Genomic DNA, 22,989 nt, shown 5'->3' on the forward strand with positions numbered 1-22,989 from the left:
GAATCATGTAGGAGAATCAACGGTCGATTTAATTTCTATAATATAATTATTAGATGGAGGTTCAAATTTGACATATTTCATCTTTATATGTACTAAATGATAATAATAATTTTTCATCATCATCATCATTAATAATAATAATAATAATAATAATAATTATTATTATTATTATTATTATTATTATTATTATTATGCAACTAGCCAAGCAGGTGCATATAAAATAAGCGGCGGAATCGTCTCGGTCTTAATCCTCCGTTCGACTCTGCTCTCGCACTCCATAGGTTGCAAGAAATGGCCTCCTCTTCCTTCTTGATAGGGAACGGGAGCCTCCTCACCCAATCCCTCGTCAAGCTCCGCAACCTCAACTCCTCCGACTCCACCGCCGCCGCCGTCTCCTCTTCCGCGGCTGTCTTCGCCGCCCTGCCACGCCGTCCGTTGCTCCTCGGCTCGTCGCTCGGCTCCCAGAGAAGGCGCAGGGCCAGCGGCATTGCCAGGGCGGAGGATAAGGCCAAGGGCTCCTCCTCCTCCTCCTCCTCTTCCCCGTGTTCCCCTCTTCTGCCAGGAAAAGACCGCGGAGATTACAGGGTAGGTTAGCTTCTGAAGGTCCACATGCTGGTGAAAGTACGGTGCTTTGGTTTCTTGTCTTTTTTCTCCGCCCATTATCCTTGTTTGTGATGGTGAGCTGTTTCTCTCTCTTTCTTTACTGGTATTCTGTAAATTTCTTCTTGTCATCCTACACTTACAGTAGAATTAGGTTGCTTCCATAGAACGGTTATTCATAGACAAATGTTTCAACTTTGAATTTTTTGCGTTGTTTCCCCTTGTTTATTAATCTTAAGCTTCGTCTTCATAATAACTGCAGGTTAGATGCTTAATTTGCAACTGCAATAATTTAGGGTGTGATAGTACTCTTCCTTTCTACGGAGGGATGACAGATATGAAACCTTTGCTTTGTGTTTGATAGGCAATCCAGAACGTAAGTGATATGTCATTTGATGTGGTTGTATTTCTGTTGAACGATAGGTGATGTTATTTTCTAAATCTGGTTGGATGGCAGCATATGGGAGAAAAGAGTTGGCCCTTTTAGCTTGAAATTAACCTGGTTCTTTGTGCACTGGGATTTCCTCTCTTAAACCAGAAAATATCTTGAAATCCTTTTGCTCTGGATCAGAATCTTCTTTAGCTTTGAATCAATCTGTTTGGAATTTAAGTTTTGCTGGTGTTAATTTGATTGTAACAATAAAGTAAACATTGTAACCTGAGCCATATATAGTTCTTCATACTTGGTATATTTTTCTGATTCAGAATTTCTATTTCCATGCTTTTTGTTTGATATGATTCTGTTGATCGCTTCAGCAATCCTTTAAGGGGAGCAAAAAGCCATTCAATATTTTCAGAAGAAGAGGTTATAATTTGCTTTCATCCAAATACAGACTCAATAAATCCATTCTTTATTCAGAGGTTCTTCGTGTGTAGTTAAATTTTACAAAAGATAACATTTTATGGACAGTTTTTGGATCAATTTGACAATCTATGGATAAAAAAAAAAGTCATACTATTGCTTCATCAGACTGCTTTTAAAAAGAGCAAATAGATTTGAAAGACTTAGTCCATTTTCTCGAACGTCATTCCTGGATTGTATTGGTTGCTAGAGAATCTTAAGATTGATTAGTGAGATCTTTCTAAAAACATGATTTGTTTTATGTTTCTTGTTGCCCCTGCGTTTTTGGCTTCAACACTATTTTCTCTAGTAGAGCTATCTATATGTGTGGTCGATTTACCTTCTTATCACTGGAAATCAGTCTCTTTCTCTCTACTGTGTTAAATTGTGAATATGGAATTGTAATTGTCACTTTTTACATGAAAAATAAAATTGATATTATAGCCTACTTGAGGCTTGTTTGAAAATGATAGGCAGCTTGAGCTACGAAAAGTGGTAGAACTTAATTTGATGCAAATGTTGTTTTGCCTTTGATGCTACTTATCTAGAAAATTTCCAATGGACACTCTTAGCTATTTGGCTGAAGTGTATTTGAGGGAGGAATCACGGGGATGACTGCCACCTTGTTTGTGAAAAGTTGTGTTGACTTTATTAGTATCACATCCGAAGTTAATGGTGGGTTATTTACTACATAAAGCTTTTGTGTTTTTATTATGAGTAATTTGGATTTAAGCAATTTCATTTACATGCTTTAAAGGCATGATATTCAAATTACTGGGTTAGGTTTTCTTTAACTTACATGGACTCTACAGTGACCTAAATGCACATGTGGCACTACTCTTAATAAGTATTTGATTGAAGAGGTATTTTTAAGCCATTCTCATTCAAAGAAAACTGTTTTTTTAAAAAATAACAAAATCAAATGGATAGCTTATGATGGTGCAATTGGTCATCCTATGGTTCATAAACTAATTTGGTTTCCACCTACTTGGCAAACAATGACAATCGCTATTATCGAAGCATACTTTTCCATTGTTTTGTGTGTGTGGTCTCGTTTAGTTAAGCACTTTACTGGATATACTCATCATTGATTGACGAACTTTGTATCATGTTAGGAGTTGATAGATGGATCTGGAAATTGTGACCCATTATGTTCTGTTGATGAAGTAAGCTCACAGGATTTTGAAGCGAGTTACCAGCCAAAGACTGATTTGCTGAAAGCTCTGACTATTCTTGCAACTGCTTTAGCAGGGGCAGCTGCTATCAATCATTCCTGGGTTGCTGCCAATCAGGTTTGCCTTTCCGTTTGATTGCTTGTGCTTTTAGAAATTGACACTCAAACATGATCGATAATATGTAAAGATCTAAAATCTTTTAATGTAAATGTTGCTTACCTTTGTCCTGATCCAAATAATTTTCGTTGACTGTTGACAGTCGTTAGTTTAAATTGTGGAACGTTGACGTGAAACAAAAAAACAAGAGAGGAGAGGGTGAGAAAAGGAGATATGGGAGGACAAAGAGAACTCTCTATTTCAAGAGATACTAACAGCTAATAGCTCGAAATACAAAAATTTGATAAGGTTTAAAAAAAAAAAAAAGAATGCCTCACCAATCATCTTCTTTCCTTCCCTTTTTATTGATCCCTTGTACATTGAATCCCTCAACTACCTAATTAATGAGTCACAATTTACTAAGGTGAAGCACAAATTACAATGCATATTAAATTCATTGTACTTTGGTGGTTTTGAATTTTTATAATTATTTCAAGATACGAATCATTTTCTTAAAATTTGATAGGTTCGAGCTTGAAATTTGTTGTCTTGGAACATGGGAGCATTCAATGCTCACCATGCATTGCATCATTCTCCCCAGGTGAGAAAGAACTCGTCCACGAGTTGTCATCATTATTGCCATGGTAAACTGATAAATCCAGAATGTTAAATATGGAGTGAGTGCAAATGTAAAGAGGAAGTTCAATCTTGTAAGCATGATTATTAATTCTCTTGAGAACTTGGCAAGGATCAATTTTCTTCTCTTTGAGTTTATTGCAAGTTTCTATTGGAAAATTTGTTCTTAAAAAAAGGCCCAAACAAGATCTCCTTCTTCAAAGATTATCACACGACGATGCTTGTTGGCCTTTTCTTTGTAAACTTGACTACTAGCTTCAAGCTTTTGTTATGGTAATAGCAAAATTCTCTCTTTTTGAACTTGATAAAGGTGATTTAAAAACTTTAGCAAGATCTAGATAATAAGGTAAAATATGACCATAAACAATCTCAAATGGACTCTTGCTAGTAGAATGATTAACTACAGGGTTATAAGTAAATTCATTATGAAGTAGCATGAGATCCCATTGTTTTGGTCTTTTTGCAGCAAAGCATCGTAGCAGATTACCCGAGGTTCTATTAACAACCTCAATTTGTCCATCTGTATGAGGATGATAAGCACTACTATATAATAGGTTGGTGCCAAATTTCTTCTATAAACTTCTTAAAAAATGATTAAGAAATTTAGTATCTCTATTTGATGTGATAGATTTAGGAATTTCATGAAGTTTGACCACTTCATTAAAATAAAGGTTAGCAATATAAGAAGCATCCATGGTCTTTTTGCAAGGAATAAAATGCACCATTTTGGAAAATCGATTAATAACAACAAAGATAGATTCTGTACCTCTTTGAGTTTTCGGTAGACCAATTATGAAATCTATAGTAATGTCTTCCCAGGGGGCATTAGGAATTGGTAAAGGAGTATATGCATAAAAAATCTGAGTATGCCCTTTTGAAATTTGGCATATTCTGTATCTTTTCACATAATTTGCAACATCTCGGTAGATTGTAGGCCAAAAATATTTTGCTTTGACGAGAAGTACTATTTTGTCTCTTCCAAAATGACCTTCTAATCCACTGGAGTGCAATTCTTGGATAATATGCTCTCGTAGAGAACATTTAGGAATACAAAGTTGAGTTCCACGAAAGAGAAAACCCTCTTTGATAATATAATCTTTATGATGACTCTTCGTGCATAACTCTCATGTTTCTCCAAAATTTTCATCATTAGAGTAAGTATTTCTTATTGCATCAAATCCTTTTAGTTGGCACACATAGTATTAAGAAGTGCCAATTGTCGACTGAGTGCATATGCAACCTTATTACATATTCTATTCTTATGCTTCAAGACAAAAAGTATACTATTGTAAAAATGTCACTCATTTTGCATGTCGTCTATTAAGATTTGCTTGAGAATTTATATATTTAAGAGCTTCATGATTAGAATTTAAGATAAATTCTCTTTGGATTAAATGGTCTCTAATGTCGTAGTGCTTGAATAGTTATTTCTTGTATTATTAAACTTTTCACTAAAGAATGCAAGTGGATGTTCTTCTTGGCTAAGTACTCCACCAACAGCCACATGAGAGGCATCACAATCAACTTCAAATATTTTAGAAAAATGTGGCAATACAAGAACAAGAGCAGTAGATAATTTCACTTTTAGCAGTTCAAAACTGTCGTTTGCCATAGGTGTGCATTGAAACACTCGTTTCTTTATGCAATCAGTTAGAGGAGCTACAATAGTGCTGAAATTCCAAATAAATCGACGTTAAACAGATGCCAACCCATGAAAACTCTAAACATCTTAGGGATGTGGGTGTTGGCCAAGTCTGGATAGCTTTAGTCTTCTTAGAATCCACTTGGATACCTACAGGGTTAAAATGAAAGCCTAGAAAAGCTAGGCTAAAGGTCATGAAGGAGCACTTCTTAAGATTTACTTATAACTTTTCTACCTTCAAGTTCGATAGGATAGTTCTTAAATGTTCAATATGATCAAGTTTGTTCCTGCTATAAATAAGAATATCATCAAAGTAAACAACAACAAACTTCCCAATATAAGGACATAGAATTTGATTCATTACCCACATGAAGATGCTCTAAATATTTGAAAGTCCAAATGGCATAACTAGCCAATCATATAAACATTCTTGAGTCTTGAAAGCGGTTTTACATTCGTCTCCTAGTCTAATATGGATTTGGTGATAACTGCTTTGAAGATCAATTTTAGAGAAAATTTGAGCACCAGTAAACATATCCTTCACACATGGAATAGGAAATCTGTACTTGATGGTAATCCGATTAATCTCTTGATTGTCAACGCACATCTACCAAGTTTCATCCTTCTTTAGATTCAATAGAGTTGGAATGGTGCACATGCTTAAACTTTCCCTAATATAATCCTTGTGCAGTCGATCCAGTACTTGTCTCTTCAACTCTTCATGTTCTTTTGGACTCATCTAATAGTGAGATTTGTTTATCAAGATTGCTTCTGGAATTAGATCAATTTGATGTTGAATGTCTCGAAGAGGAGGTAGGCAATTAGGAAGTTCTTTAGAGCATATGTCTTTGACTTCCTCCAAAATAGCTTCTACTTCACGAGGAATTTCTATAGGCTGCATGCATTCTTTAGCAACTAACATAAATACAACTCCACTTTCTTTGCCTTATTTTGTAAACTCTTCTTTGCATGGAAAAAATATAATTCTAACTCCATTAAATTTAAAAGTATAGGTGTTCTTTCTACTATCATGAATAACACCCTTATCATATTGCTATGGTCTCCCCAAGAGTATATGGCTAACATCCATTGGTACTACATCACACCACACATCATCTTTATAATTTTTACCCGTCGAAAAAGAAACTAGGCATCAATTAGTAACTCGTACCTCATTGCCTTTCTTGAATCATATAATCCGATATGATTTATGATATGGTTCTGTCTTGAGCTTGAGCTTGTCTATCATATCTTGAGACACAATTGAACAAACTACCATTATTAATAACAATTGAACAAACTTTACCTTGAGACTTGTAGTGTCTTAAAAATTTTATTTTGTAACCATTCTTCATAAGAATCATCTTTTAGAGTAGCAAGCGCTTTATGGATTGCCAAGCATTCGCTTCTTCAAAAGCCTCCTCGGGGGTATTCACCATATATTGGTTTTCCAATATCTTCAAGTTGTTCATTGGCATCTTTTTCTTCGGCAAAGTTGACTTGTGCATCAGCTTATCTATTTGGGTAATCGTTTATATAGTGTCATACTTGTTTACATTTAAAGCAAGTAGGAAGGTGACTGGTGCAACAAGATTGTCCTACACGATTGGTAGGAGTTAGTTTGGATGCATTTTTCATGATTCCGCTGGCTTGTGATCCACTAGCATTTTAATGACCAGAGTCAGCTTTAGAAGAGAAATGTAAAGGAACATTAGAATACTTATTTCCTCCACTTCTAGCAAGTTTTGCTTTAGCTTTTAACACTAATTGATAAGCATCATATAACCTCCATAGTCGTTGCATCTTCACTTCATCTTGAATCATAACTCGTAGGCCGTCGACATATCTTGCAATAAGTTATTCTTTCGTCACTTGAGTGTTATTTTAGACCATCAACTTATAGAATTCTTTAGTGTAGTCGATGATGGTTTTGCTATCCTGTTGTAGATTATTAAATTGTGAAAAGAGAGTTTGAATATAATCAAATAGAAGAAAATTCTCATGGAGTCGAGATTTCATCTTCTCCCAAGATGAAATCTTCATCTTCCCTTTCCGAAAATGCATCTCTTGGACTTGTCCCACTAGATTGAAGCATAATTTCGAAGCCTTGTAGTAATTAATTTTACTTTTCGGTCTTCGGGTTATCTCCTTGTACTCAAAGAGTTTCTCAACGACACTAAGCCAATCAAGAAACTCTTCAGGTTGAAGTCGACCATGGAACTCCAACAAGTCACTCTTGATGTTGCCATTTGCATGAAAATACCTCTCCATGGATGAGTCTCCTACAATTTCTTTGGATGCAAGGGAATTTATGTCTTTAAATCCATCACTTGCATAGCCATAGCTTGAGCCTCTAGAGCCATGGGTTTCTTGACATTTGAGGTTCATGGTAAGCTCTTCAATTTGTCTCCTTAGTGCTTCAATTTTTTCATCCCTTTCATCTCTATCTGGCTGCATTATTCTTTCACCGCGTTGCCCTTTGCCCCTTCTAGTTGCCATAATAAGAAAGTACTCCAAGAGCGTAGCAAGGCTCTGATACCAAATGATGTGACACAAAAAAGGAAGAGAGGAGAGGGTGAGAAAAGAAGTGAGATATGGGAGGACAAAGAGAACTCTCTCTATTTCAAGAGATACTAGGAGCTAATAGCTCGAAATACAAAAGTTTGATAAGGTTTTAGAAAAAAAAACTAGGATGCCCTACCAATCTTCCTTCCTTTGCTTTTTATTGATCCCTTGTGCATTGGATCCTTCAACCACCTAATTAAATGAGTCACAATTTACTAAAAGTCGAGCACAAATTACAATACATATTAAATTCATTGTACTTTGGTGGTTTTGAATTTTCATAATTGTCTCAAGATATGAACCATTTTCTTGAAATTTGATGGGATTTAGTTTGAAATTTATTGTCTTGGAACTTGGGAGTATTTAATGCTCATCATGCACTTCATCAAACATGATGCAGGATCTTGCTCTGGTGTTGGTATTTGCAATTGGTTATGCAGGCATTGTTTTTGAGGAATCACTAGCATTCAACAAAAGTGGAGTTGGGTTACTAATGGCTGTCTGCTTATGGGTCATTCGAAGCATTGGGGTGAGACTCATTAATGTTCCATGTTATGATTATGTTCTAGTTACCTTGTGAAATCAGATTAGCATGTATGATTTGTGTTGCATTCTACTCCAAGCACTATCTTCCTTTTGTTACCCTTAATTGCATTTGCTGATCAGAGTGTGAAGTTAGTGATATATACTGTAGTCCAGACACTGGATGGCAGATCTTCCCTAGCATATCCAAAAGTTGCATAACACTTTTGGGCTTTTATGTTGTATGGTGTTCATGAGGAGCTTGCTTGCATTTTATTGCCCTTGTAATATGCTTGTTCTGTTTACAAGACACTCAATAGCTATCTTTCTGAAAATAGTGTCATACTGGAGCTTGAGCAGAAGTGAAAGCTTTTGCCATACTGTAAAATAATTGAAAGTCACATATGTTTCTTTTTGTTGGAGCCATACAATCTGGATCAACCTAAACAACCTGGTTCCTATCCATCAATTGGAATCAGTTAAGATCATTACATTATGGATCTCTTATGGATATCACAGCTCGTGTTAAACATGACCGTGATATTTTTTTAGAACTAATTTGATTTTATGAATTTTTTTATCTTGTCTTTTAGGATGGAATATGTATCACTGCTATATAGGATATCAAGCAATATTAGTTATCTGGTTTGTGGCAGCACATATAAAGCACTTCTGAAGCTAAATTTAATGCAACATGTATTCAAAATTAACATTTTAGTATGTTTCGGCTAACAAGCATATAAGATGGGCTACTTTGGTGTATGTATCACTATTGAATAACAAATCAATTCTTTTTATTTTTTTTTCCTGTTGTTTTATTATATGGATTTGTATCCACATCTACATAATAGGTTGGATACACATCCACGTGTACGATTTCAACCAAGGATTTTAATTTCGAATGATACAGCCCACACCGGGTGGTACATACTAGTACGCCCACAGGTCAGTAATGGTCGTTTTCGACCATCGTCGCCTGCTATCGGGCGATATCAGCTTGGTTACAGCGAGGGAAGAAGAAGCGCCGAGAGAGAAGAGGGAGAAGACGCTCGAAGAAGAGGGAGAATCGGGAGAACCTCGACGCTTCCCGATCCGACATTGCCCTCCCTCGAAGATCTCGATCTAGGGGGTAACGGAGAGGTGACGGCTCGACTTCTTCTTCGTCGCGTTCTTCGCCGAAGGTCGGAGACGCCTGCGGCCATTACCGCGTTCTTCGGAGACGTTTGCCGCCTTCGATGTCTTCGTCGAACGCTACATATGAGGAGAAGAAAAGGAAGCGACATCGTCGATGCTAGTCATAGGTGCCCTACAAGTCAATCACGTAAGTTATGACATGTGTGACATAATACACATTCTTTTTGCTTATTACATTTTGACATTTTATCACTTTATATTGCTTGTTGCATATATGCATATGTATATTGTGATGTCCGTGGATCTGTGCAATAGGAATCATATCGTGATGAGATCATGATAATGAGACCGATTCAGCTTTAAACACAAACCCTAAATAATCTTGATCATAGGTTACTCGAGAGGGACATTGAGATAATTGGATAGACTAGTGTGCTGTATGTCCGTCCATATGATGGAGACAACCGATCTTATAGCTGCTCGTGTGGAGACACTAGGGCTACAGTGTAGGTGCTCATTTAAGAATGAGTTCACCGATTGATCCGCTCACAGAATGCTAAATGGTTAATGATACCTCATTGTCAGACAGCGATTTCGTTGTCCCGGTGGTGTACCTGGTCCTTAGAGTTGAGACACTAAGGATGGCCTGAATGTTCTAGATCTAGCACAACGGGTCATCGGGAGTGGCAACCAACCTTACGAGGACTATTGAGTGTCGATAGAGGATTATATACTCTCGGTGTTATGAGAGGAATATCCCATGTGTTCTTGCTCAGATAAATCCCTGGCTAGGGTCATTCGGATTGAGAGAGAAAGAGTTCTCTGGGAGACTTCGATTAGAGCGGGACTCGACTACAAACTGTAAGGGTCTGATAGTACTATGCCCGGTATACGATCTTTGGGATATTAGATGGATGATGGACTATAAATACACGGTAACTAAGGACAGACATGTCCAATGGATTGGATTCTTCTGTATCATCTGGGGCTATGGTGTAGTGGCCTAGTACGTCTGCAGTCGATGAGTCGAGTGAATTATTATGAAGATCATAATAATTCACTAAGCCATAAGGAGTTCTGACAGGTAAGACTCATGACCAGCTCGATATTAGGCCTATAGGGTCACACACATATGATATACATTGCGACGAGTAGAGGTTCAGATATGAGATATCTGTCGGAGCTCCTATCTTATTGGATATACAATAAGCCCATGAATTATTAGATCCTATGGATGTGATCTAATAAGAGCCAATGAGAGATTATTGGATAGAGATCCACTAATCTAAGAGGCTTGTGTAGTTGGATGAAGATCCAATACCCAATAGGGCAGGATCCATTAGGGTTAAGTTGACAGGGGGCCTCTATAAATAGGAGGGAACCAAACACCCATAGGCCAGAGGCTTCTTGGTCGCCCCCTCCTATTCTCCTCTCCCCTTCTCCTCCTTAGATAGCAGGTATGGAGTTTTTGGGCAGCGATTTGAGGAGCGTCGTTGTAGTCCTGTTGTGTGGATCACCGCTAGAGAGGATGACACTTGATCTCCTTCATCCTCTTCTATAGATCTGTAGGGATTTAGGGATATATGATCTTCCTAGGTAACATAATTATCTTACGCGTGGTTTTAAGTTTCGCGGGTTTTTGCGCACCAATCTTCGCACGACGATGAACACCTTTTTAGGAAATTTAGGGTTTTTGTTTTCTGTTCTTCCGCTGCGCATGTGATGTCATCCCTAGATTTCCCTACAGTAGTATCAGAGTCATGTTGTTCGTGCGAAAGATTGGTTTTGAACTACGTGTGTTGTGTTTTAGAAAGACTTTTGACGTCAAAGCTAATTGCTGCCCTCAGAGGTTGGCCAATGGCTGCTTGCAGCCTTGGTCGAGGCTTGGCCACCTACGGCTGGGAGCCTACGAACCACAGGCAGGCAGCCGCACGGGCGGCGCCTGCAGGCAACCTGCCCACAAGGATGGGCGGCACCCGTAGTGACGGCGACTACGGGCAGAGGTGCCCGCGAGGGCAACAGTGCTGCTTGCGGGTGCTGCACTCATGGGCAGAGGCGCCCATAGGTGCGGCAGCGCCGCCTACGGGTGTTGCAGAACCGCTCGCAGGCACACTGCTCGCGGGCGAGCCTCCCGTGGGCAAGGGCGGCGTCACCCCCCAACAAGGGTGCGCTCGGCCGCAGTGGCTGCAGCCAGCAGGGTGGCTGCGGTTGCAACGCAGCAAGGATGAAGTTAGGGCATTTTGGGGTAAAACAATAATTTTACCCCTCGAAATTTAAGAAATTTTAGGTTTTGTCCTTTTATCTAAATTATCAAAATACCCTTCACAATTGAGAAAATTCTCTACATGTCCCTAATTTCAGAAAAAATATTAGTTAATTAAAAGGTTTAATTAGCTATTATTATTATCTAGTAGTCCTACGTAATGATATTTACATATGATGTATGATGTGGACGGATGATCATGGACTGTGTGGTGTGTGTACATGTGATTATTATTATTATTGGGGCCTGCGAGCCTCCAATTTTATTCTTGTTTATTGTTGGGCCTACGTGCCTATGATTAAGTTGTAATTACACGAGGAGGCGCAGCGGGAGAATGGAAGCGATAGTGAGACCTACGAGGCCGAGACGGACGATCGCAATGCATGGAGATGCGTCGAGATGTCGACGGAACCGACGAGGACGAAATGGATGATCATAGGGCATGGAGATGCACCGCTATATATAGATTTTGATGTGAGTGATTAGGTCCACTAACTCGGGCCTGATCACATTAGGCTGGGGTCTATGATCATCTGGTGTGATTGCTCATATGATGTGTGATTGTTTATACACCTACTAGATATGTATATATATTTGCATATGAAGTAGATATATATTAAATATGTATGTGTATGATATGTCATATTAGGAGACCAAATTAAAATCCTTTCTCAATAATATTAATATTAAGTCGGTAAACGTGAGACAATTTGATTGACCCACGTGGCCTTCCATCATTATAGTTAGGGACCGATTCTTGATGTAGGTTGAGTTGGTCGAGTCCCTCAAGGCTCACATATATTGCGATTCGTTATCTTGCCTACAATATAGAGATGTCACTGGTGACTTGAGGATAAGATATGCTTGGTCGAGCCCCTCGAGGCTATATCATCGAATCATACTCATCTTGTAACGATAATGTTGACTTAACCGAACATCATGGTTGGTCGAGTCCTTCGAGATCATGGTGGTTCGAAGGTCGAACAGGACAGGAATCACAAGGAGTTGTAATCGGCAAGAGTTGCCTACATTTACGGGCTTAACGTGATTGGTCGAGTCCCTTGAGATTACTTTAAAACGCCGATTGGATCCTGATCCCCACTAGAGATCCGTCGGGGGTCTCCGATTCATATACCAGAGAGAGTTATGTGTTTCGCGAGAAAATAGTGAGAGCAGATTAAGATAAAAGTCCATATCTTGATTGTTTATTTTTTTACAAAATCTACATGTTATTTATTTCTGCCATATATTTATTTTCAGAAAATGTCGCTTTCAAGTCCCTTATGTTGCATACTTGATGTCAAACGCCTCATTGGTCCAAATTATACGGATCGACTCCGCATCTTGAGAATTATTCTCACGGCGGAGAAAATCGCGTACGTCCTTGATACAATGATGCCTACTCCCGAGGAAGGAGCAAGCGAGGATGAGATTGCTCGCTACGTGAAGTACATAGATAACTCCACTCTTGTTCAGTGTTATATGTTGAGCTCCATGACTCTTGAGTTACAGAGACAACATGAAAAGATGGATGTTAGATCTATTCTCATACAACTCCGCAAACTGCTTAAGGAATAGGGAAGGACTCAGTGATATAAGATATCTAAGAGTCTCTTCTACGTTAGGATGACTGAGGGGACATCAGTACAGAACCATGTCCTAAAGATGATTGAGTGGATAGACAAATTCACAGGTCTAGGAATGGAATAGTCCTAGAGGATAACCTGTGTGTGAATCTTGTGCTTCAGTCCCTACTAGATTTTTTTTCACAGTTCATAATGAATTTTAATATGAACAAGCTTGAGGTGACTCTCCTTGAGCTCCTCAATATGTTGAGGGAGGCAGAGAGCACTAACAAGAAAGAGAAGTTGGTTCTCTATACTAGTGAGACCAGAAAGATAAGGAAGGCACTATCAAGCTTGGATACATGCTATTTTGTTCCTTCTATTAGCAGAAACATTATTTCCATTTCATGTTTGACATTAGTAGATATAAATTATTTTTTGAGAACAATGGTTGTTCAATATTATTAGATGATGAGATCATCATGAGAGGAACATTGCATAATGATTTGTTTATGCTAGACACTGCTCCACATATTATGAATGTAAGTGTGTCCAAAAGGAAACGCGATGAGGTGAATAGTGCATACTTGTGATATTGTAGGCTAGGTCATATCCATGAAGGAATGATTCAAAAGTTACTAAAGGATGAATATCTAGATCCATTCGACCATGAGTCATATGTAACTTGTGAGTCTTGCCTTTGTGGAAAATTGACCGACTTTCTTTTTTGTGGAATTGGAGAGAGAGCCATTGAGCTGTTGGAATTCATACATAGTGATATATGTGGACCTATATGTTAACTCATGCCATAGGTAGTTATTCTTACTTTATTACTTTTACTGACGATTTCTCAAGGTATGGACATGTGTACTTGATGAAGTACAAGTCCGAGGCATTTGAGAAATTCAGAGAGTATAAAAATGAAGTAGAAAGCCAGATTGGAAAGAGTATCAAGACTCTTCGATTAGATCGAGGAGGTGAGTACTTGAGTGTAGAGTTCATCCAGTTCCTCAAGGATCATGAAATTCTATCCCAATATATACCTCCTTATACACCTCAGCTCAATAGTGTATCTGAAAGGAGGAATCATACACTATTAGACATGGTGTGGTCCATGATGAGCTTCGCCAACCTACCCATCTCATTTTGGAGATATGCCCTAGAGACCGCAGCTTACCTTTTGAACAGAGTTCCAACTAAGTCGGTAGTATCTACACCATATGAGATATAGAAAAGGAAGAAGCCCGATCTTGATCTTAAGGTTGTTAAGATTTGGGGTTGTCCTACCCTGCCCACGTTAAAAGACACAACCTCGATAAGTTGGAATCCAAGACGGAGTGGTGCAAGTTCGTGGGATACCCTAAGGAAACTTGTGGGTATTATTTCACGCCGAGGACCAAAAGGTCCTTATAGCCAAGAGAGCAGTGTTCCTTAAGAAGGAACACATTCTTGGTGGAGACAGTGGGAGCGTGATAGAGTTGAGCGAGGTTGGAGAACCTAGCTCAAGCACCACTCCACAGCCCGAGTCTGTTCAGGTACCTAGCACACAAGTTCCGACTTTACGTAGGTTCGACAGAGTATCCCATCCTCCTGAGAGATATGTGTGACATATTATAGGGAGAGGATGTTGAGGATATTGATCCTCAGACCTACGAGGAGGTTGTTACGAGTATAGACTCCGGGAAGTGGCAAGAAGCCATGAATTCTAAGATGGATTCCATATACTCCAATAAGGTTTGGAACATAGTTGAAGCACCCAAGGGTATTGTACCCATTGATTGCAAGTGGATCTTCAAGAAGAAGATCGGAGTAGATGGAAAGGTAGAGGACCTATAAAGCAAGACTACTGACTAAGGGGTATCGTCAAAGGTAAGGTGTTGACTATGACGAAACATTCTCACCCGTAACCATGCTAAAATTCATTTGAATTCTGTTGGCTATTGCTGCACATTATAATTATGAGATCTGATAGATGGATGTGAAAACAACGTTCCTCAACGACAACCTTGAGGAAGAGGTGTATATAATACAGCCTAAGGGATTCGTGTCCAAGGACTGCCCAGATAAGGTGTGTAGGTTGCTTAGGTCCATTTATGGACTACAGCAAGCTTCCCGAAGTTGGAACATAAGATTTGATGAGATAATAAGATCTTATGACTTCGTTAATAACGATGATTAGCTTTGTATGTACAGGGAGGTAAGTGAGAGCGCTATCACCTTCTTGGTGTTTTATGTGGATGACATCCTGATCATTGAGAATGATGTAGGAATGCTATCCACGATAAAGACTTGGTTATCTAGACACTTCTCCATTAAGGACTTAGGGGAAGCATCCTATATCTTGGGAATTCAGATCTATAGAGATAGATCCAAGAGGATGCTTGGCTTGTCCTAGTCTAAGTACATATACACCATTGTCAAAAGGTTTGGCATGGAAAATTCCAAGAGAGGACTCATACCGATGAGACATGGGATATCGCATTCTAGGAGTATGTCCTCAAAGACTCCTAAAGAAATGACGAACATGGATAGGATACCCTATGCCTCAACGATAGGGTCTATCATGTATGCCATACTATGTACCGGGCCTGATATAGCGTATGCTCTAAGTGTCAAGAGTAGGTATTAGGCGAATCTAGGCTTGGAGCACTGGAAAGTAGTAAAGTGTATCCTTAAGTACTTGAAGGACTAAGAATCTTTTACTGGTATATGGAGGTAGTAGCCTTAGGGTTGAAGGCTACACAGACTCGAGTTTCCAGTCCGATGTCAATGATAGCAAAACTAATTCGGGATATGTGTTCATCCTGAATGGAGGAGCGGTATGTTGGAAGAGTTCCAAGCAAGATACTATTGCTGACTCGTTCACAGAGGCAGAGTAAATTGCTGCAGTAGAGGCAGCAAAAGAGGTAGTCTAGATGAAAAAGTTTATCGCAGATTTGGGAGTCGTGTCGGGCAGTGAGGAGCCAATTCCCTTATATTGCGACAATAACGAAGCAATTGCTCAAGCAAAGAAACCCGGGTCTCATTAGAAGTGTTCTGAGGAGGTTCCAACTTGTTAGAGAGATCGTGGCCCAAGGAGATGTGGCAGTGAAAAGATGCTAGGACTCTAGCTAGGAGAGTCCTAATTGAGAGGGACATTCATGTAAAACCTACCTAAGCCGACCCCTATTAAAGAGGTGAAGAGGCCGGCTAGGGTTAGGAGGTTGTTTCTTAGAGAAGAATTATGAGTTGTAAAGGAATAGGAGTCTTGAGGAGGAGTCCTATTAGGAGTTGGTTAGAAGTAGGAGTCTTGAGTAGGAGTCCTATTAGGAGTTAGGGTTTAGAAGCCCTATAAATAGCTATGTATTCCTTCTCTTTTCATAAGCAATAGATGAATCTTTTCTGCAGCCTTTGAGCAGCAACTTGGAGGGAGGAACCCCTATAGAGTTTCAAGGAGGCCGATCCCCTCAAGAGATCAACCCCAAGTTTAGAATCTGCAAGGGTTCTAACACCTGGTATCAGAGCGGCGTTCTTGGCATCTCGCTGCCCTTCCACAGCCATCCATCAGCCTTCCATAGTCGTCCAAAATAATTCCCACAATTGCTTAAAAGATCGTCGCCAAATTCCGTCGTCATCTCCACCACCGCAGATCATCCTTTGATCTCCTCATGAATTGCAACAGGTTCTGGTTTCCTACCTTATTGCTGCTACAATTTAGTTATCCTTATTTGAAAATCCAAAAAAAAATTATTCCTATATTGCTGCATAAACTTTTCGTCACAAAGTTTTCATCTCTACGACGAAAGATTCATTGCAGAATTCCAGTCGCATAGCACTGTCTGTTTGATCTTGCTACTGTGTTTTTTCTATCCAAATTTCTACGAAATTTTTATGACATCTTTGACACTTTCTAACAGTAGATTTCCCTTTAGTTTTGTCAAAAAATTCTCAATATAAACCATTGATCTTTTACGTTTAATTTGCTATACTTGAAAATCTGCATTGTAAAATTTCAGCCGCGTAGCACTGTTTGTTTGATCTTGATACAACGTTTTTTCTATCCAAATCTCTACGAAATTTTTATGATAGCTTTGACACTTCCTAACAATAGATTTCCCTTTAGTTTCGTCAAAAATTTCTCAATATAAACCACTGATCTTTTACGTCCAATCTGCTATACTTAAAAATCTGTGCTGCAGAAAATATCAGTCGCATATTGTTGTCTTAACCCATCTATTTATAATCTTTTTTGAATGAAATTTCTTATACACTTCATAGATCATCTTGGCTTCCATCTAAGATTGATCTATTGAGGAATTCATCTCTAAAAATGATTTTATGTTCCTGCAAATTTTCGTCGTAAACCGCTGAAATTTTTCGACGAGAATTCTACTATCGCAACTTGCACCAATTTCCCTGCTGTTATACTGCTGAAATTTTTTTGATTAAATTAGACATCCTTGCTGTCATATAAATTAGATCATCTTGCTGACGACGACGTCGATGCTAGCACTACCAGATTTCAGCCGACCCTTCATTATTGAGGCCGACGCATCTGGAGTCGGAATTGGAGCCATTCTCATGCAAGATGGTCGACCACTCGCATACACTAGCAAGGCATTGTCTCCCTCCAATCAAAATATGTCAACATATGATAAGGAGATGCTCGCCATTGTGCACGCAGCAACGAGGTGGAGACCTTACTTGATCGGTCAACGATTTCAAATTAAAACCGACCATAAAAGCCTCAAGTACTTTTTGGAGCAAAAGATATCATCCCTTGAGCAGCAAAAATGGGTAACAAAACTTCTTGGATTTGATTATGAAATAACTTACAAAAAGTGGAAAGAGAATGTTGTTGCAGATGCGCTTTCGCAGCTACCCGAGCAAGCTGAATTTTCGGCTATTTCACTTCCGACCAGCAACTTCCTTGAGGATATTAAGATGGAATGACAGGAAGATTCGGAGACCAGTAAGATCATAAAAAAATTGGAGGAAGCACCAAGCTCCGTGGCTCATTACAATTGGGACTCAAAAGAATTACACTATAAGGGAAGCATTGTGCTTGTGACAAATTCTACTTGCATCTTCATGAGCAGATTTTGGACAAAGTTATTCCATATGCAGGTTACTAAATTAAAAAGGAGTATGATATATCACTCATAAACCGATGGCCAGACAGAAGTTGTAAATAGGTGCTTGGAGATAGCCCAAAGCCATCCACCAAATATGACTACCTAAGGAGAACTCCAGACCCAGCTAAGTGCCATTATTGATCGACGGATCGTGACTCGACGACGACGACTCACTACTGAAGTGCTAATACAGTGGGCGAACCTACTAACAGAAGATGTCACTTGGGAGAACTATGACGACTTGAAGATCAAATTCTCAGAATTCATGAATCGTCAGTCTCAAGGACAAGGCTGATTTGAAGAGGGCGGGTCTGTTAGGACTCTAACTAGGAGAGTCCTAATTGAGAGGGACATTTATGTAAAATCTACCTAAGCCGACCCCTATTAAAGAGGTGAAGAGGTCGGCTAGGGTTAGGAGGCTGTTCTTAGAGAAGAATTAAGAGTTGTAAAGGAATAGGAGTCTTGAGGAGGAGTCCTATTAGGAGTTGGTTAGAAGTAGGAGTCTTGAGTAGGAGTCCTATTAGGAGTTAGGGTATAGAAGCCCATAAATAGCCATGTGTTCCTCCTCTTTTCATAAGCAATAGATGAATCTTTTCTGCAGCCTTTGAGCAGCAACTTGGAGGGAGGAACCCTTATAGAGTTCCAAGGAGGCCGATCCCCTAAAGAGATCGACCCCAAGTTTAGAATCTGCAAGGGTTCTAACAAAAGAGTTCCATCCGAAGATAACATCGTAGATCCACTGACAAAACAATTGTCTTAGATTGCCTTTGAGCATCATAGGGATCTGATGAGGATCAGACACGTAGGTGATTGACTTTAGGTTAAGTGAGAGATTGTTAGTCATAGGTGCCCTACAAGCCAATCACGTGAGTGATGACACGTGTGATATGATACACATTCTTTTTGCTTATTACATTTTGGTATTTTATCACTTTATATTGTTTATTACATATTTGCATATATATATTGTGATGTCCATTTATTTGTGCAATGAGAATCAGATCGTAATGAGATCACGATAATGAGATCGATTCACTTTTAAACACAAACCCTAAATAATCTTGGTCATAGGTTACTCGAAAGGGACATCGAGATAACCGGACATACTAGTGTGCTGTATACCCATCTATATGATGGAGGCAACTGGTCTCATAGCTACTCGTGTGGGTACACTAAGGTTACAGTGCAGGTGCTTATTGGAGAATGAGTTCACTGATTGATTCGCTCACGGAATGTTGGATGGTTAATGATACCTCATTGTTAGACAACGATTTCGTTATCCCAGTGGTGTACCTGGTCTTTAGACTTGAGACACCAAAGATGTCTTGTATGAGTATTCCATTCTTTGATACCAGACTTATAAGTCTGAAAGTTCCAGATCTAGCATAGCCGGTCATCGAGAGTGCTCGCCAACCTTACGAGGACTATTGATTATCGATAGAGGATTATCCACTCTCTGTGTCTTGAGAGGAATATCTCATGTGTTTTTGCTCAGATAAATCCCTAGCCAGCATCATTCGGATTGATAGAGAAAGAGTTCTTCGGGAGAATTCGATTAAAGCGGGACTCGAGTAGAAACCGTATGGGTCTGATAGCACCATGCCCGGTATACGGTCTCTGGGATATTAGATGGATGAGGGACTATAGATACACGGTAATTGAGGACAGACAGGTCTAATGAATTGGATTCCCCTGTATCGTTTGAGGGCTACGGCGTAGTGGTCTAGTACGTCCATAGTCGATGAGTTGAGTGAATTATTATGAAGATAATAATTCACTGAGCCAGAAGGAGTTCTGACAGGTAAGACTCACAGCCAGCTCGATATTGGGCCTAGAGGATCATACACATATGGTAGGCATTGCGACGAGTAGATGTTCGAATATGAGATATCCGCCGGAGCCCTTATCTTATTAGATATCCAATAAGCTCATGAATTATTGGATCCTATGAATGAGATCTAATAAGAGTCAATGAGAGATTATTGGATAAAGATCTACTAATCTAAGAGGCTTGGGTAATTGGATGGAGATCCAATACCCAATAGGGCAGGATCCATTAGGGTTAAGTTGACAGGGGGCCTCTAAAAATAGGAGGGAACCAAACACCCATAGGCCAGAGGCTTCTTGGTTTCCACCTCCTATTCTCCTCTCCCCTTCTCCTCAGATAGTAGTTGTGGAGTTTTGGGCAACGATTTGAGGAGCGTTGTCGCAACCCTATTATGTGGATCACCGATAGAGTGGAGGATGCTTGATCTCCTTCATCCTCACCTACAGATCTATAGGGATTCAGGGATATACGATCTCCCTAGGTAACACAACTATCTCATGCGTGGTTTTAAGTTTCGCGGATTTTTGCGCACCAATCTTCGTACGACGATGAATACCTTTTTAGAAAATTTGGGGTTTTTGTTTTCTGTTCTTCCGCTGCGCATGTGATGTCGCCCCTAGATTTCCCTGCAGCCGAGGCAGCGTATGCCTCCATTTTCTTATTTATATATATATATATATACACACACATCGAGCGATATACCCTAGCGTATCGCTCGGTACGCTCGTATTGTACCGTATCGAGCAAAGCTCGAAACGTCAGTATGGTACGAAATTAAGAACTTTGATTTCAACAATTATTAGAATTCTTAATTATACTATTCTGATACATAAAATGATATAACGGTTATAATACGTGAATATTCTTTCAATTCTGAGGCTTCTATATCTCACATTGTCACTACAATACAATGCAAGTATTACCTTGTTTTCCCCTTAAGTTATTGTTCTCCTACATGTTAGATCTCTTTTTTGTCTCTTGGTTGAACTGGACGCTTGGATACTTGTTTACATTAGATTCTCATGCCCATGCCTGTGCAAATAGACTGACTTGAGGTGATGAGTTATATATGTAGCATGCTTCTTAATTATACATTCATTGAATTGTCACTGATTCTCATGTATGTTTTCTATGTTATAAGTTCATTAAATAAATAAAAAGATATCAATGGTTCATGATGTAATTTTATTTAACTCGCTCTATATCAAGTCATGGTTAATCTATGGTTGTTTTTGTTGTGCCTGAGAATATTACTCTTTCACTTTGGCACCCATTGTAGTTCTTATCACATTAGTAATACATCAACAAGTAACATGCATCAACTCATCCCCTTTCAGTTCATTAAAGGATTTTGACATGCTCTCAGGTAAACTCTGCATAGCTAGAGTATTGTCTATCAAGTGTTCACTCTTACCTTTGTTTGATACATCCATACTTTTTTCTTCTGGTTAGAGATGTTTTGCTTCTAGTGGAGCAGTGTTTAAGTTTCTCCTACTAGGAAAAGCAACAAGATTGTTAGAACTCTTGCAGATTCTAAACTTGGGGTTGATCTCTTTAGGGGATCGGCCTCCTTGGAACTCTATAGGGGTTCCTCCCTCCAAGTTGTTGCTCAAAGGTTGCAGTAAAGATTCATCTATTGCTTATGAAAAGAGAAGGAATATATGACTATTTATAGGGCTTCTAAACCCTAACTCCTAATAGGACTCCTACTCAAGACTCCTACTTCTAACCAACTCCTAATAGGACTCCTACTCAAGACTCCTATTCCTTTACAACTCATAATTCTTCTCTAAGAAATAATCTCTTAACCCTAGCCGGCCTCTTCACTTCTTTAATAGGGGTCGGCTTAGGTAGGTTTTACATGTATGTCCCTCTTAATTAGGACTCTCCTAACTAGAGTCCTAACAGACCCGCCCTTTTCAAATCAGCCTTGTCCTCGAGGCTGACGATTCATAAATTCTGGGAATTTGATCTTCAAGTCGTCATAGTTCTCCCAAGTGACATCTTCTATTGGTAGGTTTGCCCACTGTATTAGCACTTCAGTAGTGGGTCGTCGTCGTCGAGTCGCGATCCGTCGATCAATAATGGCACTTGGCTGGGTCTGGAGTTCTGCTTGGGTATGGCTTTCGGCTATCTCTAAGCACCTATTTACAACTTTCGTCTGGCCGTCGGTTTGTGGGTGATATGCCATACTCCTTTTCAATTTAGTATCCTGTATATGGAATAACTTTGTCTAAAATCTGCTCGTGAAGATGCAAGTATAATTTGTCATAAGCACAATGCGTCCCTTATAGTGTAATTCTTTTGAGTCCCAATTGTAATGAGCCACGGAGCTTGGTGCTTCCTCCAATTTTTTTATGATCTTACTGGTCTCCGAATCTTCTTGCCATTCCATCTTAATATCCTCAAGGAAGTCGCTGGTCGGAAGTGAAACGACCGAAAATTCAGTTTCCTCGGGAAGCTGCGAAAGCGCATCTGCAACAACATTTTCTTTCCCCTTTTTGTAAGTTTTTTCATAATCAAATCCAAGAAGTTTTGTTACCCATTTTTGTTGCTCAGGGGATGATATCTTTTGCTCCAAAAAGTACTTGAGGCTTTTATGGTCGATTTTAATTTGAAATCGTCGACCGATAAAGTAAGGTCTCCACCTCGTTGTTGCATGTACAATGGCGAGCATCTCCTTATCATATGTTGATATATTTTGATAGGAGGGAGACAATGCCTTGTTAGTGTATATGAGTAGTCGACCAACTTGCATGAGAATGACTCCAATTCCGACTCCAGATGCGTCGGCCTCAATAATGAAGGGTTGGCTGAAATCTGGTAGTGCTGGCACCGGCGTCGTCGTCATGGCTGCCTTAAGTATGTCGAAGGCAGCAGAGGCTTTGTTCGACCATTGGAAGGTATCATTTTTCAGTAGAGAAGTGAGTGGTGCACTGATCTTTCCATAGTTTTTCATAAACTTACGGTTGTAGCCTATTAAACCGAGAAAGCCACGTAGCAATTTT

General features: G+C 39.4%; 1 protein-coding gene across 2 annotated transcripts in view; it reads left to right on the plus strand.

Moving 5' to 3' along the window:
• The first annotated feature begins 253 nt into the window (after window positions 1-253).
• LOC103972867 (sodium/proton antiporter 1) overlaps window positions 254-22,989 on the plus strand; it is a 42,867-nt gene continuing 20,131 nt past the window's right edge. Inside the window, exons 1-3 of one of the 2 annotated variants that reach the window (XM_065117430.1) lie at window positions 254-585; window positions 2,557-2,733; window positions 7,956-8,084. In XM_065117430.1, the coding sequence (XP_064973502.1) occupies window positions 292-585; window positions 2,557-2,733; window positions 7,956-8,084 (600 nt within the window). In that variant the 5' untranslated portion in view covers window positions 254-291. Of the gene's footprint in view, window positions 678-2,556; window positions 2,734-7,955; window positions 8,085-22,989 lie in introns of both variants that reach the window. The other variant, XM_065117431.1, reaches the window with a different exon arrangement.

The sequence above is a fragment of the Musa acuminata genome, chromosome BXJ2-7 (assembly GCF_036884655.1).
Source record: "Musa acuminata AAA Group cultivar baxijiao chromosome BXJ2-7, Cavendish_Baxijiao_AAA, whole genome shotgun sequence".
NCBI classification, from domain to species: domain Eukaryota; kingdom Viridiplantae; phylum Streptophyta; class Magnoliopsida; order Zingiberales; family Musaceae; genus Musa; species Musa acuminata.